Raw genomic sequence first — 20,464 nt, 5'->3', positions numbered from 1 at the left:
CACTTCTGATTTGAATAGGTGGATTCTCTGCCTTCCCCCGCCTTTTCTTTTAAAATTCACTTTCCACTTCAAGCAGACAGTGGGAATTAAAAAGTAGAATTATGAACTAGATTTTCTATTGCGCTGTACTAGTATAAGCAGTGAGGTTATGCTCAGAGAGAATTTGGGACTGGGGAGTAACTTTGCTTTCATTAGAAAAGCCTGCCATCAGCTTTAAGAGAGTCAAAACTTGCTTCTAGAATCATAGAATAGTTTGGATTGGAAGGGACCTTTAAAGGCCCAACCCCCCTGCAGCGAGAAGGGACATCTTCAACCAGATCAGGGTGCTCAGAGCCCTGTCCAGCCTGACCTTGAATGTTTCCAGGGATGGGGCATCTACCATCTCTCCGGGCAACCTGTTCCAGTGTCTCACCACCTCAGCGTAAAACATTTCTTCCGTATATCTAGTCTAAATCTACCAGTTTTTTGGTTTAAAACCATTACCCCTTGTCCTATCGCAACAGGCCCTGCTAAAAAGTTTGTCCCCATCTTTCTTATAGGCCCCCTATAAGGCTGCAATAAGGTCTCCCTGGAGCCTTCTCTTCTCCAGGCTGAACAACCCCCACTCTCTTACCTTTTCTTCATAGGAGAGGTGTTCCATCCCTCTGATCATTTTTGTGGCCCATCTCTGGACCTGCTGCAACAGGTCCGTGTCTTTCCTGTGCTGAGGGAAAGCAGGCAGGGTCTCACCAGACCAAAGCAGAACTTAAGCAGTCTGGCAGTGTGCTCTGTAGATTTTCTCAAAGGGATGCACAGTCTTCCAAAAGAGGCCATTACAATATCTCATTCGACTCTGCCTCCTAACTGAGAGGAGATGGGTTTGGGAAGGAAGTAAAAGTGAGGATTTAAAAAAAATTTTGGATCTTTCTTTACTTGAATCTTGAAGCCTAACTTCACTACAAATTCCCAGTTCTGTCTGACATCTCAGGAAGTTCTGTCTGGAACTTCAAGAAAGCTGTAAGCCAGCACCAGTGGTCTGGGTTTTATGTGACTGCGTTAGCAGGGTGATCATAGCGCTGAACATGAAGGCAGTGATATAATTGTGCATCAGTAGAAAGTTTTGGGGGAAGAATATTTACTATTTATCAGTGTGCAGTCTGCTACTCTTATGTTTGTTATTTAAAGCAGCTAGCAGTGCTGGCTTTTCTTTTAACTTAAAACATTGGACAGGGACAATGATTTATTGGGTAAAGAACAAAAATACCTGTAGTTTTATGTGAATCGCTAAACTAATAGCATCATTTTGGAGATGGAATTTGGCATGGTTTTGGATCTGAACTTGAACTTTGTGTAGCATCATTCGGTTGTTCTCCACTTCTGTTAACTTCAGATAATTTCAAGCTACTTAGCACAATTCTAAACATGATTAAGAAAGTGTAGAGTATATTGTCTATGCTCCAGGAAGGTGGAAGAAGATGGTGTTATTTCTTCCTGCTTTCATTATATTTTCATTGTTAGTACATAACTCACATTAGCAGAAACTAACCTATCTTCAGTTTGTGAAAACCTGAATCATCGGTATTACTTTGAAATTTTGCAGTGAAATCAACAGTGAAAATTACTTCTATTTGAATGCATTTTAAAGGTTGAAAGGATGATAAATACTTACAGAGGTATTGCAGAATTTTAAGACTTTCAAATATTAGGTGTGTAGGATCTTCCTGAAACTGCAGTCTCACGCAAGAAGTGTATGTGTGAGAAAACAATTGTAGATCAATGCACACCCTTAAAAAATAAGACCTATAAAGTAATCGGAAAACATGGTCTAGACTGATTTGAGGATGTTGGGAAGCATTTTAAAGATTCTTTTCCTTGGGGTGCCTGCAGTTTCTTAAATGCTGTTTGATATTAGCCATGTATCTTTTACATCTTCTTTTCTCTTTCTTTTTAAATGTTAAGAATTAGTTCAATTTGTAGGAAATAGTGTTTAAAATGTCTCTTAAAAATGGGTGCAAGTTTGGATGTTGGATATACTCAGAGAGAGAGTTCTTGATTTTTGTTTTCTTGTACGGATTTGAATCTTTTGTGTGCTCCAGAGCAAGCAAAACAAAAACACACCCACCCTTTAAAACTAAAACAACAACAACAACAAAAAAACCCACACAGCTTGGGGGGCTATATATTTTCATTCTGAGTTTCAACAGCACACGTCTTGGAGACATGGAGCTTTATTTTTAGTATCATTTAAAAAAGAGATAAAGTGAGGCACCGAGGAAAAAATCATTGGGACTACAGGTACGAGTTTTAATTAAACTTAGGAAAGCAAAAAATCTAAACTTAAAGCTGACCATTTGGTCTGACACTGTCCTTAACTGACCATGCTGATCTTACCGGATGGACTTTTCACTCCACTCTGTATTTCTTTGCTTTTGTGTATTTCAGTCCAGCCTCTTGTGTCACTGTAACATAGGGAATTTTTTTTTTTTTTTCTTTTGTGGTTTAATTGTATGAAAAAATTTTATGCTGTATTCTTGGAGCTGTGCAGATGGTTCCATGCCAAACATATTTGTTTACCGTGGTAATGTCTGAGTTGTAGTGTGCCAGCTAATAAAGGGATTTATTTAAGGAACAAGGTGAATGACTAAAACAGATGTGCCAGTTGGGTGAACCATTAAAAGAATCTTACTTCTCAGCTTTATGTAAAGGTTATTTTTAATGCATTTCTGAGAAATCAAGAGTGGTTGCAAGGATGTTTTTGAGACAACTGAAAGCATCTTGTCTGTTTGCTTGGGAGTTCTTTTTATGTGGGCTTGAGACACATTAGTCTTTCATCTATCTTATTGAAGAATTTGCAAAGATAGCAGGTAAAAGTCCTGAATTTTGACATCTGATCAAGTATCTCATCATGGATTTTGTCCTGTTTATAAATTGTAAGATTCTGCCTTTCAGTTGTGGGGAAAGCTGTTTTAATATTTCTGTAATGTAAATAGAAACTTCCGTAATGTAGTACAAATATGTATCTTCATTCCCTGGAAATCCTGGGTCAACCTGCTGTAATAATACTAAAACCTTACACATCTTTTCTCACAGAAATATAAGGAACTCTGGTTTTGCTAGAAAATTAAGCATTCTGGCTGCTAAGCATTTTAACCAGGATTGATGTAGATTTGTGTGAGAGAGAAGCTAAAACCATGAATTAAATGCTGTTTGCCCAAGCACTTAGTCTGTTGTACATCATATCATCCAAGTGACTTCCAGAAACTCCACTGATTCTGCTGTTGTTGGTACTTTTGACTGGAATGTCTCCTCTTAGAAGTTGACTTTTGTGAATTAGAGATTTGTAGTCTTGTTTCTTAGGTGTTGATCAATTCATTTGGGAAGAATCCTGGAGACAGTGGTAATGCTAAAGAGAAGTTAAAAAAAAAAACTTGGCTTTAGCTTGGAGTGTACAAAATAATTTGTTAATTCTGGTGCTTAAGTATATGGTCTGTTTCGAACTATGCAAGTGAGGGGCTACTTAAGACACACACTGTGCTAAACTTGACCACATACTAGTATGCCATTTTGAATAACAGTAGATTTTAGATAACTTGTTCCTGAAGCTGTGCTCAAGAAGATGAAACAGTGTAGTCTGTCTGTCTGTACCTAACTGTTGCTGTTGTTTGCCCCTTTCTTTATATTTGGCTCACCAGGTTTTAAGTCACGCACTTTATTTATTTCATGTTCATGGCACTGGACAGAAGAAAATCTGTATTCTCTCACTTTTGACATGTGTGACCAGGTAATGCAAATAGTTTACTGCCTCTTGTACACTCATACTAGTGGCAGTATTTCTGGTTTAGAAATAGCCATTTACATATGTGAAGCCTCTCTGGTATTAATGAAGGCAGAATTTGTTCCTTCATTAAGAATAATTGAAATAGTGGGTTTCTCATTTTAGGTTAGTTGTGTTTTTGTTTAATCCTAGTACTGAAAAAAATCCAGAGAGCACACAGAACTCAGTGTTAGCATTTTCAGTGGGTTCCCATCCAGACAAATTTATCAAAGGCTGTCTGTTAGTAGGCAATGATTGTAATCTGATCTGAGCTCATCTGAGCTTAAGTAAAAATGAAAAATGTGCCCCCTGATTAAGCATTGCAATTAGGGATTTTAGGGGTCTTGGTTTTGAGATGAAGCATCAATCTCATAGCAGTATGTTTGGTATTAAATTGTAGAGCCATTGCAAAGCAATTAGATCACCTTTCTTGGGATTTCAGGGCTCTATTCATCTTCTTTATTTAAAAACAAAGAAAAGGCTGCTGGAATTGTAGCTTCCTTGATTATTTGAGGTTTGAGCAGCATGTTAAAGCACTTAAAATACTAATCTGACAACACAGTATTATGGTGGGGGGGTGTCATGTCTCTAATTTGTGTCTGTGTACCAATACAGTAAGCACATGGCATTTCTTTCAGTTATTTTTATGAGATACCTGCCCCATTAAGGCGAGGATGGCTGTATTTATTTAAGAAAAAGAAAAATTGACAGAAGGAAAAAGTTTTTGTAAAGACCTAGAGGTTCATAATACCTATTTCCTGTCAATTTCAACAAGACAACTGAATCCCATAAAGTTAGCTCCTGCAAAGCTTTCTTGTTTAGCAGTTACTTCAGTTTGTCCTATTCCAAAGTGGATTTCAGCCCTAACTTTGTTTAAGATTAAGAATGTCTCAACAGAATTAAGATTTAAAACGTTTAGCTGACCTGATCAGCCTTGACATTGAACTGACTGAAACTTGCATTTTACATAACTTCCAAATGCTGCCTTCATTCTTGAAGGACCATGTTTTGAATGCAAGGAAATGCAATGTGACTGGATGTAAATTGAGTTAGACCTGGAAGAGGTTCCTTCTTTTCCTTTGCTGGAGAGATACTGAATTGTTTTTATTTAACACGTATGCTGATATGCTTGGTTAATCATTTGTTTTCTTTCCTTCCACCACTCCAGGCCATATACGCCTATGAAAGGAGCCTTTTCCACTGTGTGGTTTGACAGGTATAAGATCTCTAATGACTGTCCAGAACACATTGAAAGTATTGATTCTATGTGCCAGAGACTTACAGACTTGATCAACGATGAGATTAAAAACGGCATTGCAAAGAATAGGATACTAATAGGTAAGAGAGACTTACTTTTAATGTGTTTATTTTAATGGTTTTTAATTGTTAAGGGATCATCTACTTTGAATTTGCTCCATCCTGAAAGCTTGTAAGGATGCCTTGCAACTGCTGAACAGCCTCTTCAGCAGCCAATCCTCAAGAATATTGAATCATTATTTAAACCTGTTATAACATGGAGAATGTGGCTAAATGTAAGCAGTGTCCTCAAAAATGTAACTTTAAACTGTTTTTATTGTAAATGGCAATTTGTAATAGTTATTTAAAATGAAGAGTGGGCAGTTATTTACTTCAAAAAGTCCATATTTTTACTATTTCCTTTTAGCCCTTTTTTAAGGATGGAAAAGTATGCTTTCCCAAAATGACTTGTATTTTGGAGAGTGGAGATGTAGCATATAAATAATCACGAGCTTTTCCTTACTGCTCTGATCATTTTGGGTCAAGTTAATTCATGGGGAAAAAATTTGCATGTTACACATCACTAAAGATTAACACTTGATAACAAGTGAAGTATTAACTGTCATACTTCATATGTGTCTATATTCCTGTCCCTCCTAATTTCCACAAATTTCCAGTAACTTTTACAGTACTGCTGTGAAATAGATAGTGGGATATTGAGGCACAGGAGTTGAGGGCAATGGAGTAGCCTGTGTCGGAGAGGGAATGAGAATTCAGGAGTCCTTGGCTCCCTGTCCTATCTGTAGACCACAAACTATTTCAGGTTGGGGAAAAAACTCTTAGTGTGGGAACTTATAAATTTATGGCCAACTGAGTCATGCCGTCAAAATCCTGCGTGGCGGAGCCACTACCATTCAGCCTACATGTTTTCTTGGTCCAGCCCCATGTTGCTCTTTGAAGGCCTCTGTTTACTTTCCCTTTCTGGCTCATTGCCCTGGCTGCAGAATGCATTGTTTTGGATGGCTGTCAGCACAGTCTCTTTGATCTGTCTTTCCTGTGTTATACCTGCTGGCTTGGAAACGGCTGAAGAAATGCAGGTGCTTTTCTGTAGAGTGAGCTGGGAGATGTTCTGTGTACAGATCCAACTTGCTACTAGGCTTTTCTCCTTTTTCTGTAGCCTTCAAAATTAGAACTGAGAGTTCTAATTAGTGAGACTGCAGAGTATGAAAGTTCTTTTACAAGTCATAAGCAGAGTAAGGAAGTTGGTATGCACCAATTGTTTCAGCCTGTAGATTCTTTGGAAGTCCCCATCTCTGTGTGTTTGCATTCCTCATCTGTAAATCAGAAATAATTATACTTATTTTCTCACTCTTGAGAGCTGTGATTTCAGGCTTCTAGAATAAGGCATGGTTTCCTTGCCTCTGTGACAGACACTACGTGCATACATCCTCACAGTTGAATCTAATATTAATGCAACAAGCAAAATAAGGCAGCCCTGAATTAGCTCCGTCCAAAGTGCAGAAGGGGACCCATGTGGATGCAGAAGAAATTTGCTAGTGGAAAATGAACCGTGTCACTTGTGGCTGCACAAGATTAAGTGTTCTTCCCCAAGAACTTTGTGCCTTCTCTGCACTGGTTTTGATGATTAACCAGTGTGTGATACAGTGGAGAATGACGCTTAGAGATCCTGTAAGGTCTCTGTGCATAAAGGTTGGGTGTATTATCAGTCTGAGTCAGTCTAATGTGACATTCTTAGTTGTTTTAGATGGGACTTGGTATAAATAATTGCCCATCTTCTAGCATTGTTTCTTACAGGAAATGAAGAATTCTTTAAAGGCACCTGGCAGCTTTATAAAATTTTTAATCAAAAGAAAATATGAGATCAAGGTTTGGTTATGAAGATGTAGTCAGTATGTCTACACCAAACTGTAATGTCCACTAGAAAAGGAGAAATGAGTGGCCTGAAATTTTTCTGAGTTTGGGAAAGATTGGTGTACAGGAAATAATGGAAGATATGGTCACTTGCTCAGAATGTCAAAGAACTAAGTCTTGTCAGATCTTTTCAGATTTCTCTTTGAAAAAGTCAGGAATATCCATCTGGTACAAGAAGAAGAGGCTTGAGGTAACAGGTGGGGAGCAGACAGTGGATTTGTGACTGCTGGTACCGTAGAGTTGCAGGAGGCAGCCTTCTTGAGGTGAAGGGAAAAATAAGACAATTACAGCAGAGGAAACCATAGTGAAATTTTGCTATGAATATTTCCTCAGTGCATTCAGTGATGTTGAGTCATGTTGGAGATCCATAATGGGAATACTGGTACATATCTTATTATGGAAAGTGGAGACAAAAGAGTTGGGAGAAGAGACTGGAGGACTTGGGACTATGAGGAGCGGTGGGGGCCTTTTCAGGCGGGTCACAGAAGCCAAGAGAGCAGAGCAGTTGCATGAAGAGGTAGTTAACAGGGAATTAAATGGATGTTAAAGGGTTAAGGAGAACTGGGTTGTGGGACTGTCTGTTTTGTAATGAGTGGGAGTTTTAATGAGTGGAAAGAAAACAAAATGAGTATGAGGAAGGTAACAAGATTGAAGGTTATGGTTTTATATGGAATAGCGGACTAGAAATTACAGGCTGAGGATGAGTGTCAGATATTGTTAGATGAGGGCAAGCGAGGTGTTAGGCAAGCAGGAAGGTGGGTAGCTGCTGACAGCTCAGAGGTGTGGGATAAGAAGGCAAGATCTGAGGGAGCACTGTGCAAAGGAGAACGAGTGGGAAGAGAGGGGAAGCAGGAGCAGGCTCTCAAGCAGTGGAAAATGAGAAGCCCAACACCTGGTGTTCTGGGGGATGATTCTCCTTCTGGAGCCATTCAGACTTTCCACAAGGCTCAAGATTGTGGGTACAGTAAGATCATTTGTTCTGAAAGAAATTATAGCCTGCGCTGTTTGTTTAGGTAGCACAGTTGGCTCTGAAATCCACAAGTGGCTGCTTGTAGGGCAGAACTCTAAAGCTGAGGATGGAGTCCAGGTTGTGCAATGCCACTCCTCTTTTTCTATATCAAGAAAAATATTGGTGCAACCTTGTTTTCAATAGCTGCTCTATGAATCTAATTCTAAAGAACTAAATTACTTTATTTACTGGAGGTAAATGAAGTCTTATTATTAAAACCTCCATATCAATTTAGCGTAACAACCAGCACGCAGTAGTACACGGCTCATCTACCCATTCCTATTTCCTGACAGTTTCATGAGTTGCTTTCCTATTAATGCAGAAGTCTTTTGAAGGAAGTAAACCTTAATGAGCCAGAAGTCTATTTCCCCTGACCTTAGAGGAGGAAGGAAGGGAGACTGACTGCAATATATAATTATTCAAAGATAATTATATCATCCCCAGAATTTGATAACGGAAGTCACTCTTTAGCCAAACATTCTTCTTGAGTTACTCTTACTGGTCTTCCTGGCTAAAGTGCTTCCTGGCTAAAGTGCTGCTTACAAATAATCCTGTAAGTAGGTTTATATTGACTTTGGAGATAGAAGAGGATGATAAAATTAGTCAAATTCTGTCACTTGGAGCTTTGATAGTATCCCTTCTTAAAAACTGGATGTATTCCTTCTTTATAAATGCCTGAATTCATTGCTAAATTAGCTAAACAAGCAAATAACCACAGTTTGAAATGTGGGACAATAATTTCTTTTTCTATTTAAAGCTGAGTTTTCAGGTGGTGGTGGTTTTGCTTTGTTTTGTTTTCTTGTTTGGGGTTTTTGGTTTTTTTTTGGGGGGGGGGTTGGTTTGGTTTTCGTTTTTTGGTTTGTTGGGGTTTTTTTAACTGCTTGCATAGTGATAGTGCACTATAAAATACTCCACTTTGTTGAAATCTTTGACAATTTCCACCTATCTTACTCAAGAATATGTAAGAAGCTCTTGAAATAAATGGCCACTTCACATTTGGAGCTTTCCAGTAGTGCTCGCTTTAGTCAACTACACTTCAGTGAAAGGCAGCCTTTTTGTTCTCTTTTTTTGTTCTTAATTTAGTGCTGCTTTCCTACTTTTACAGGTCACTTTTTGTGTAGTACAGAAATGCTGATCCAAGCTTGTTGGTCTCTGCCACCTGTAGTCACTTGTGTAAGCAGCCAGTGAAAATAAACTTTCCATAACAGTCCTGTAGATTTGACTCTGTGCCAAAAAACACATGCATGATTCCTGACCCCTTGTACTGTAACAATAACACAAGACACACAACCACTTTTTGTTTATTGCTAGGCTTCTTACATAGCTACTGAACCATGGTGGAAGTAACATGAAAGCACTGTGTTTCTTGTAAATATTAGCATTTCCATCTTTCTCAGTGTGTGTGAGAATGGGATGGGAAGGAAATATCTTGGCTTTGACATTGCAGAGAAAGAGGATTCTGTAAATATGGGAAGATAAAAAAATCAACAATAAATCGTTAAAACGTTGGGCAAACTATTTCACCTACAGTCTTGGTATTTTATGTCTTTGGCTTCTAAGCCTTTTGCTGTCGCTCATCCTATCCTGTATCTTCTGTCTTTATTAGGAATATGTTGTCTTTCATTTAGAGGCATTTACTATCTTGCTCTCACAAAGTAAATTCATGGGTTTATATTGGTGTTTGTCACTGCAATTCAGATGAGATTTATCTTTCTTTATCACCCATTATGTGGCTTTGTGGTTTATCTAAATTATGCCTGTGAGATGCTGGGCTCAAAGCAGTCCTGTTAGTCCATCTCCCCCATAATACCAGCAAACATTTCATTAATTTTCAGTGCGTCAGTGTAGATTTGCATTGCATTTGTACTTTGGGACAAATGTTTGCTCCTCTTGTTCGTTTGCACCTGAACTGGCCATTTATGTATCTTTTGGATCTCTACTACTCTTATACTTCCTGATGCACAAGCAAGAGACATTAACAAATGAATGTTTCTGTTTCCTTCATAAATCATTCAGTAGGAGGTACAAATGCTAATAATTTTAACCAGAGAGTAGGATCCACCACTTGTCACTTTGTTTCCCAGCTCTTGAGGGTGGCCATATTAATGTATCTAGAAATGAGGGTCTTTGAAAGGTGATACATTCTCAGTTTTGATCTGTGTGGTGAATGACAGGCTTAGCAAATGACAGTGAAAATTAGGAGTAAAAAGGCTCACAGCAGTAAAACCAAAACCAATTCAATCTTGATATTGTCATCACATGTTATCATCAGCTAATAGCTTTGGGAAGAAAAGAATTATAAAGTGAATCGAATTCTGATCTTTTTAACCTTAGCAGAAACTCTGTTGAAAACATATGCTTACTCATCTTTAATAAATGCCTGAATTCAGTGCAAAATTAAATGGATGGATGGGCTTTTAGAATGCTTTGAGAGTCATGTGTAGACATGCCACAGGGTGCACACTAACCTATGCTTTCTTCACAGTTGTGCCTACAGGACCATAGAAGAGTGAGGCTTAACAACATTTGCTAATCCATCTTCATGTGTTAGTGCAGGTTCAGCTCTTTAGGCAAATCCTTACCATTGCTTTTCTGACTTCTAAAAGATCTCCGTTAATGGAAGGTTCACAGCTTTCCAAGGCAACCCATTCCTGTGCTTCACTATTCTTCAATTTAGAGAGCCTATTTTCTAGTTTCTTTTCTGTGATTCAGTTTAAAATCATGAATACCATGAGCATAAAGAATAGGTTATTCTCTTCCTTTTTCCATGTTACGTGGTTATGCTGACTGTAAAAATGAGAGGTAAGTGTTGTGCTGTTATCCTCAGAAACAACTGAGAAAACACACTAGGTAAATAAAGCAAGCCATAGATTTGATAGAGTAACATCATAGTAAAAATTTATTTGAGACTTTTCGTGGATTTTATTTTTCTTTTAGTGCTAAAAATTATGATTCCTTAGGTACACATGTTGGGTTCCCCTCTTACTACCCATATCAGTTGAAAATAAACCCATGACTCGTTCTGGTTTTACTGCAAGTTGATACGTTAGAAACTATTGTATACTTGTTTTTACAAGAAAGTGGTAAAACCTGTACCACTTAAATATGCATTTCAAAATGTGTTTTGGCTGGGGAGAAAGCTGGGTAGCAAATCGATTCATGTTCCTAATGAGAGGAAGCGGCTGAGCCACCCAAGGGAAGTTGGCTTTGTTCTTGTAAAGACCTCAGTTACTGAGTAACAAACAGAATAAAAAGGCTATCAAAGGTGGAAACGATTCATTGCAGTTCTGCTAGTGTGTAAGGTCAGTGTTTAGTGAAGTTTCATGGATAGATTAAAAAGAGAAAATGGCTGCTGTGAGGAAATTCACTTGAGACAAAGTACATGTTTGAGCACTTACACAGGACCAGTGTTCAGGGAGTTCTGTGGAGAAGGGAGTTTGCTGTTCCGCTGGCATTTGTACTCTTCACTGATACTCATATATGAATGCTGTTAAATGTATATAATACTTCCATTCATGGATGAAAAAGGAAGAAACAAAAACAGAAAGTCAGCTTCTTTGCAGATGATGTGTAGAACAAGGTTCTGCTGTTACCATTAATAGAAGGTAAATCACAGAAAGTCCCTAGGGAGAGCAGAAAGTAAACTGAAATGTAGCTTTAGGGAAAAATTCCTGATGACAAACTGATTAAAGTAACTCTTAAGTTGAAATATCTAAAGAAAAGAGAAATTGAGAATGAAAAATGCTGGGAGAATGGACAGAAAATGAGGCAAGAGTATGTAATGTATTGTGATGATAACAGAATGGGCAAAGACAATTTCTAACTGTGCTGATGTAGCCTTATACAATGGAAGAGTGTGTGTCTGTGCACAGGCACTCTAAGCTGTAGCATTCATCTCTTGCCACTTTGTTACCAAAGCTGTACTGACAAATTTGAAGAAATACAGGGAAGATGAACAACTACTTGAGAGAAACTAGTGAAGAAATACTGCTTAAAATAAACACCCCCAAACCCACCCCTACACCCAAGTCCGAATCTTTATCTCATCAAAGTCTGGGGCTTAGCTTCTCCTCTTCCTCCTTTGGTTCTGTGCTGTAATGAAGCAGTTTCTACCTCTGCCACTCAAATTCATGGGAGAAGAGCTCAAGGTCTGTCTCTGCAACTAGCAGAAGATCTGTACTCAATGCAGATGGCAGAATTCATGTGTTAAATGTGATTAATAACTAAAATTTGTTTCCTATGGCTGTGATTTCTACTGTGGAAAACAGCTTTGATCACGTTTTAAAATTATACTGGGAAGACCGAAAAAGTGATCTGGTTTGTTGTTTCTTAAGTCCATAATCACTATCTAGAACAAATTGACTAAGGCATTTTACGGTCAGATCTATATGACTTGGGAAGCAATCGGCTATGTCAAACCTGTGTGTGTTAGAGAAGTGTGTTTTCTGTAAAGGAGAATGAAAACCTAAAGAGCTTTCTGAACTCAGGAATAGGTCATTGCAGGCACTAAACAGGAGCATGGGGGAGAAGGCAGAGTTTTTAGCATTCTCTCATGCATACAGGACATAAGAGGGAGAGACTAAATAAAGAAATCTTTGTGCCAGATAATAAAGTTGGTCATTTTCTGAGATACAAACCCAAACATTGTTAGACCAAATACATAGAAATGAATAAAGCTGAAGTTTGACAGTAGGTAAATATTTGGTTTCCTGAACTCGATATAATGTTGAAGTGTCATCATGGACCAGATTATCATTTCAGACAGATACAAATGAGGAGCAAATTAATATAAATCAAGATCTTTAGCAGAAGTGAGCTCAAGGTTTTATACACTTTGATGTTTAAAAGGCTCCTAAGGCCATTTACAAGCTCTGGAAAGAAGGTTTTATCACTGAAAAATGGCAGCTGTGATGAGGGTTTCTGTTTTATTCAAGCAGGAATAAATTACATATGAGAAATTCAGTCTCTGTTCACTCTGTGTTACATCATTGTATGGCTGGGGTTACCTTAACATAGTTACAAATGATATTCCAGCAGAGAATGGTGGGTTTTTGGTGGGTGTTTTGGTTTGGTTTTTTTAGTAAAGTATTGCATGGCAGTTTCCTTCTGATTCAAATTCTTTAATTTGGAAGTGTGATGATCCTGTGATTTCAGCAGATCTTTCTCAACTAGCAAAGCAAGTTACAAGGAGCTTTCTTCTCACTGCAAAAGGGTATTGCCTAGAAACCAGCACTACACAGATGCAGATTTGACGTCATAAATGTGTACTTGAGTTAAGTTTCTTTGCAACTGAAAGAAAAGTGCTTTACTTAATTGAGTCTGGTTTGTATGTGCTTACATTTTCGCCTGTGCATAAACCTCCTTTTTAAGGCAGGAAAGTTAATGCAGATAGTTAGATGCTTTCCTGGTATCCTGAACATTGTAGAGCCAACCCTTTTTAACTGTTTTGAAGCATTAATCACAGATCCCTTTCAAAATAGATAAAAGGGGAAAAATGGAAAATGAACATACTTTTTATGTGAAACCTAGTGGCAAATTCTGAACTTCTGTACATACCCTTTGTACTTCTTGGAAGTAGATTTGTCTCAAGTGAATGGCTTGCTATGTTCTGCCCATCTAAGGTTGAAATGTTGCTGTGTCATTTTTTATATTGATTAACACTCATGACACAATCTGCTTAGCAATGCTCTGAGGTTTACGTATTCTTTATGCTGAGATTGGTGTACATAAGCATACTTGTACTTTTGTGTTTTGCTTACATTCTGTCACTTCATATGTGTTTTGTGTAATATCTATACCTGCCTCTTATTTTTCTTTAATCCAAAATTTTTGAATTCTTATAAAAGGTCTTGACTGAGCATGTCTTTTATGTGTTATGTCAAATTTACACTTATACTGAAATACTTGTAATAAAAAAACAATTGTCTCCAACTACAAGTGCTTATTCTAATTGTTGTTCCAGAAGCATTTACTATACGGCATTTACTCAGAGATTGTTGTGGTATCAAGTGATAAACTTCAGGTTTTCCCCTGGAAAACTAAATTCAAAGAACTAGTCCTTTGTATTACATTCGCTCATAGTAGTATGAGCCACATAAAAGAACCATTACCTAATATTCTTCTAAACAGAAGGTGACTGCATTGTCAAAGACTGCTGGTGAGTAATTGCAGATAGTGTTGCCAGATGGTGACTAACTGGGTACAAAATTTTAGATTAAATCATTTACAAACTAGTAATGAGTTTTCAATGCAGCTTTTTCCCCTGTATTCTAAAATACTTAAAATGGACTTCATTTTATATGTGGACAAAGTACATATGTATTTATTTGTAAGCAAATGCAAAATGGTCTCTTAAAGTGTAAGTGCTACTTTTGGGGTTTGGGGATGCCAGCGTCATTCAGGATGATCAAAAGGAAATGAAGAAGTAAATGATGAGATTCCACAGAAGAGAATAAAGGAAACTTCAGTGCTAGATACTGTTGTTTACATAGTAACTTTGCGTAGCTGTTGTATTCTATATACTTTCTCAGAAGGCTGTATTTTTCTCTCTCTCTGAATGTGGGGTCAACGGTGTTGAATTTTTGTGATTACTATGACATGCAATTTTTTTTTTTTCATTGTAGCATTCTTTTACATGTGATGAGAACATCTCTGATAGGAAATAGTGATGCAGATGAAAGGCTTGCAGTAGTATTTTCAATATTTTTATTTTTGTGAAGATACATTTATTCAAAATTACAGGTGATGTGAGCTCTCTGAGTTTTTAAGGTGTGCTCTGAACTTGTTTACCACATTCATTCCTACTTTTCTTCAACTACCTTTGTTTCTGAACTGCCACTAGGCACTTAGACATGCTACATTTAACTTTGAACTGGTTAAAGATTGATTCATAGGGTAAATAGCAGGTCCTGGCTTTATTTACCAAAGATAAATATCAGGGTATTATCAGGCCCTTGGGTGCATAGCTATGGGATCCCAGGTATATCTCCTGGTTTTGAGGATACAGCTCTCATAATTCAGTTAAGGACTCTGTTTGAAAAAGGAAAGCAAGACTCCAGTCTTTGACATTGTGTGGTCTTGCTCCTTCTCCCTAAGATTCAAGTTCTGTAAGTCAGGAACCTGCAGTTACTGCTTTTGGCCATAATCGTCTCTTAAGACTACAGGGTGACAGTAAGTAGAAAGAAGAATCAGAAATTCAGCAGAAATTCGGATCAGAAATTCATCAGAAATAAAAAAATAATGTGTGGGTGAAAGAAAACACTTCATGTCTGGATTATTCTGGTGTTTTCAGGAAAATTTCCTACACAAATCCAGCCAAATCTTCCAGTCATAACATGGGATGGAGCGTGAGCTAGAAGGGCCTCGGACCTGCTGGGACTTGCAGATAAACTGCTGGAAGAGGATTCCCCATTAGGAACAGTCAGTCCGTGACCCAACTAATATTTACAAAGTGCAGTGTTTTCTGCCTCTGAGCTTGTGTGCATCAGAGATTCCCTGTGTGGTCCAAGGATCCTGTCAAGTACCAAAGTTGCAGGGTGTCATTGGGCTCAGTTTTGGTGCTGCAGTGACACTGCTTCCTGGCTGGGTTTTGTTCAGCACCCATGTCAAACTTCTGCATAGCACAGAAGTCAACCCCAGAGGGCTTACGTAGCCCTTGCAAAAGAGCCATTCCCATTCTGGAGTCTTACTGTAATAGCTTCAATAACAAGCTGAAATGGTTTGGTATTTTGTCTACTATTTTTGCACTTCTTCTTCAATCCCTAATTCATCTCTTGTGTGTGAAAAGGTCTGGGCTCAGAATTTTGCAACTAATTAACACCAGTTAATTAACACCAATTAACATCTGGCACAAACCAATTGTATCACCAGTACCCTGGATACAAATGCTGCTCTAAGTAGAGCTGCAGTCATAACCTTTCTGCTGGTTGCCATCTGTGCTAGAAGAGATTTCAGCAGCAAGTCATTCTTCACCCTAGTCATTATCTGGATGCAGTCGATATAATAGCCTATGTACTGTGTCCTTGTGAAGTAATGCAGTAGTCTGGATTTCTTTCCTAATGAATAAACATTTGTCATGTAAAAATCATCCCTGAGGAATTATCTCGCATAAGGAATTAGTGTAGCTGAAGAGACATATGGAATACAGAAGGCCATTAATTCAGAGATCCTGTTAGAGCTCAGGTAGCGTACATTGCAATCTTACCCTACTTATTTTATATCCTAAGGTGTAACAACAAAAAAAAAAAACCCTCAACCTCTATGTACTAGTCTAATGTGGTGAATGTGCATTGATTATGTGCAGTAGTGATAGAGATCTTTCATGTGTGAATGCTACTAGCCTAGGGGAAAAATAAGTTGAATAAAAAAGCAGTGAGAATTATCTGTTCATAGAGTTTTGCTTTGTTAATGTCAGAGAATATATGGCCACAGTGTTCAACTACCTGGTAGGGACCATGCACGAATGGCTTCTAAAGTAATGGCATTTTGGCTGATTTTTTTTTTTTTTCTTCTCTCGCAGTAATGAATCTTCAGCAGTACTTTAGCTATCCAACTTCTTAATTGAATCATGCTTTGATTTAAGATGATTGTAACCTTTATGTTACTCAAGATGTTTTTTGATTGCATTGTGTATAAAAGAAACAAGTCTGAAGATAAAAATAAATTGCATGCTCAGTTGCAAAGACATATAGCAAAATCCAATCTTTGTTTCTTTTGTTGCATCCTAGGAGGCTTTTCGATGGGAGGTGGAATGGCAATGCATTTAGCATACAGGTTTCATCAAGATCTGGCAGGAGTCTTTGCTTTGTCTAGTTTTCTCAATAAAGACTCTTCTGTTTACCAGGTGAGTGTGTGGTAGACTTTACAGAAAAACTTGTTAGCTAAAAGAAAAACATGATAATTAAAATTGAGTATAGCAAGTTTATTCATCTGAGGCAATTGATTAATATTCTAAACTTATGACGTTTCCTGGAAATAGGTAAGCAGACTATTAGGGAAGTGAGACTTTAAAGCTGTCTTTACATGATATTTTGTTGCTTTTTTGCACAGACAGTACAATTATTTTATTCAAAGTAAGTCAGAATAGAAGGCAGATTAACAAATGAAATGCTTTGCATGTTGTCCTTAGTTGTTAGAACTCCATGTAACTGTAACTATTCTTTGAAAATTTGTGATGAATTACAATACTCATGGGCTCCATCTGCTGTCATGAATTTTTTCTATTTCTCTTATTTGGAGAGGGATATAGACCTTAAAGTAAACCCTATCATTTGTCAAGTTAGCACATTGGAATCTGAAGTGCAGGGTTTTTTTCCAATATTTCCTTGTTTCCTTTTGTAGAGATAGTACAATATGACCACTAAAACGCAGGTTAATAAATGAAATGCTATGTAAACTGTCACCATATAATTGTAACTATTCTAAAATTTGTAGTGATGCATCTGACAGTGTTTCTTCTCCATCCAGGCTTTGAAAAGAAATCAAAGTGTTCTTCCAGAATTATTTCAGTGTCATGGAACTGCTGATGAACTAGTTCTCTACTCATGGGGTGAAGAGACCAACAAGATGCTAAAGTCACTGGGAGTATCAGCATCACTTCATACTTTTCCGAACCTTAATCATGAGTTAAGCAGAACTGAAATAGAAAAACTAAAAACCTGGATTGTAAAGAAATTACCTGTTGAAGCAGCAAAGACAAATGAATAAAAGAAGATGCAGCTTTCATATACTTTCTGATTTTTGTGATTTTAAGATCATGCATGGCATGTATATGGGTGTCCCATATACGTTATATAAGCAAGCTTCACATAGACACTGTTATATTCCATAAAGTTCACTTAAGTGGTGAAATGATGGTGCTGACTGTTAACACTCATTTTATCATATGGGTTTCTTTTTCTGCTTTCTTGTCCAGTTTTTAAATACACATCCATGTCAGTCTATGGAAAATAATGAATGATAATATTAAAACCATTCCTAAATAATCAAAACAGTATTCAGGAAGCATTGCTCTGAATTTCCCAGATACTTTTTTTTTTCTTTTGGTGTGTGTTCTAAGATGGAAAAACATACAGTGGTATGGTTGTCTTTCTAATGGCATTACAGCATAAAAAGTCCAGTTATTAAAATAATGGACTTTTACTTGTAGAAATACATGCATATATTCAAGTTAGTTCACTGAGAGGAACCATATTGGCTTCAGTTGGATTTTCAGCATGTAGGAATGAACCTGCATCAAATCAGAGTTGTATGTCACCTCAAAAAAATAACTGAGGTTTGTGTTATATTTTTTAAAGTCATAAGTAGCTGTGTGTAGCTAGCTACACCACAGGCTCTTGTTATTGCCCATTCTCATTGGTTTGTTACTTGGAGATCTAGCTTTATGTGAGTTGCTTGAGCCCTGTGCCGTTTATAGTGTAGGTTTAAAAAAATTAAAAAGTGCTATCATGACTGTTAAGATCTATCCTGTTTTTGAAGAAATCATTCTTTGGGCAGTGTTCCTGTAGAAACTTATTTTTGCCAACAGTTTTATTTTGGCCTGCAAGAGCACATTTTAAATTAAAAGATCAGGATACTTGACTCCTCTGTGAATATTTAAGAGTTGTAAATAATGATTGTGATATAAAGAAAACTTGTATCCCATTATTTTAATGGTGGATGATTCATCTCTGTGTCAGTTTGATAAATTAACTCAGAGTATAAATATCTATTCTTATGTAATTTTAATGCTTTTTTTATTTCCCCCCCTCTGCCCCATTTTTTCCTCCCCAAATTCAGTAATTTTATTAGCATGACAAGGTATTCAACCTTTTGCCAAAGCCAATAGATCCAAGTCTCTTGCTTAATCTTCTCCTTCCCCCTTTTCTGAAGAGTGGATCTAGGACACTGTTGTTTGCTCTGTCACAGCAGATTGCTGCCAGTATTGGCTATGACTCCAGAAGTGTCGGCCAGCTCCAGGGACTAAGAGTTTTGTTCGAATCCTCATGCAGTGAGACCTAAGCCAGTTTTTACCTATCTTGAAGAATAAGCAAAGGGGAAAAAATGTCACTGTTCAAGTACAAGGCATGTAATTGGCAGTAGCAAGTAACAACTTCCTGCTGCTAAAAATATTTTGCTTTATTTCATTTTGCTAGCATTAGCAAGTCAGCAGTCTGTTCTGAAAAACAGGATTTTAAATGGCACATGAAAACTCAGCTATTTGAAACAGTAACTGAACAGCATTTTTTCCTGGTGCTCTAGGCTTCCTAATTACTACAAATTAAATTGAAACAGGTGTGTTCAGAGGCAGCTGAGCTAACATTGCCTTGGCCCAACTCTAATTACAATCCTTGACAAGTGAAGTTGTGGCATTTTAGGGATAATACATCATTTTGAGTTTTGCACCGCTTTTTGTTCTTTCTGCAGCTCCTATCAGGAGGCTATTTGAACCGCTTATGCAAGGTGGTAACTCCTTCTGGTGACAAGTGCAGTCAGATGGGAAAGTGGCGGGCTGCTGGCAAGGTGGCTTTTAACAAGGTCAGAGAATAACGTAAACAGTTGAAATAAGATCATGGAGGGAATAGAAATTATTACTAAGACAAACCCAGTTCTTCAGATTGTTTTTGCAGTCTCAATAATTGCAAATACAGTGAATACAGAGTTTGGTTTTGTTCCCCTGATACAGGCTGAAAAGCAATTACAAAGGTCTGCATTTCATGACTTTCTTAGAAAACAGTGAAGTCCCCAGTTTGCATCTGTTTTCTTCCATCTTCCTCAGCTTGTGAGTGAAATACCAACTAATCAGGAGATGCATTGTGACATAAGAATGGAAATCTGTTAGGTATATGCTGTAAAGGGCTCCCAAATCTCAGAGTTTTGAGGTCACTTTTGGGATGTTGGAGAACTTCTCAATAGAGTTTTCCTTCAGTCTGCAGGTAGCTACAGTGAGGACAGTGTGAGTCACCCCTAGCTCATTTGCTGAGGATGGTGTGGCTCTATGTCCCAGATGGTGCCTAGCTCAGGTTTGACAAACAGATTGAAGTTTAGCCCAGAAGAAGCTGGACTGCTGGTTGGTATTGAGAAGCAGCCAGAGACAATATTAGTCCTTGAAGACAGTGAGCCTGCTGTTAGATCTCTAGTCAAATGAAAACTTTAATAGTCAAAATTAGCCCAGCTGCTTGACAGCATGTTTCAGAAGTAATCCAGATAGGTTTTTGACTGACTGGCCCCTTCTTACTACATTTAAATTCATTTTCAAATTGATACTGGAGCACAGGGCAGGGCTTCATTTGCTGAAAGGGCATCTCAATAATGCTTATGGCACTACAGTTCAGCATCTACCTGTTGGTTGCTGGGTGGAGTTTGAAGTACTTCATAGAATCTTCAAGGATCAAGAAGAGTTCCCTTTTGACTAACTGGTCGCGTGTTGTTGCAACAGAGTTACACTAGCAGGTGCCAGGGCATACAGAGCCCTGAGCTGGTATGTCCTATCAGTTGTATCTAGATTTAGATGAAGG

General features: G+C 37.8%; 1 protein-coding gene across 4 annotated transcripts in view; it reads left to right on the top strand.

Annotated features, from left to right (window-relative positions):
- The window catches only part of LYPLAL1 (lysophospholipase like 1), a 28,212-nt gene extending 10,519 nt beyond the window's left edge, over positions 1–17,693 (top strand). For 2 of the 4 annotated variants that reach the window (XM_030035640.2, XM_030035641.2), the window contains exons 4-7: positions 3,672–3,760; positions 4,962–5,131; positions 16,697–16,812; positions 17,436–17,693. In XM_030035640.2, coding sequence (XP_029891500.1) covers positions 3,672–3,760; positions 4,962–5,131; positions 16,697–16,812; positions 17,436–17,675 — 615 coding nt within the window. In that variant the 3' untranslated portion in view covers positions 17,676–17,693. The remainder of the gene's footprint in view (positions 1–3,671; positions 3,761–4,961; positions 5,132–16,696; positions 16,813–17,435) is intronic. The other 2 variants (XM_030035642.2, XM_030035643.2) reach the window with 1 other exon arrangement.
- The last annotated feature ends 2,771 nt before the right edge of the window (positions 17,694–20,464 follow it).

This window comes from Aquila chrysaetos, chromosome 13 (assembly GCF_900496995.4).
Source record: "Aquila chrysaetos chrysaetos chromosome 13, bAquChr1.4, whole genome shotgun sequence".
Lineage (NCBI taxonomy): Eukaryota > Metazoa > Chordata > Aves > Accipitriformes > Accipitridae > Aquila > Aquila chrysaetos.
The sequence above is the reverse complement of the archived record's forward strand: the minus strand, read 5'-3'. Positions and strand labels throughout refer to the sequence as shown.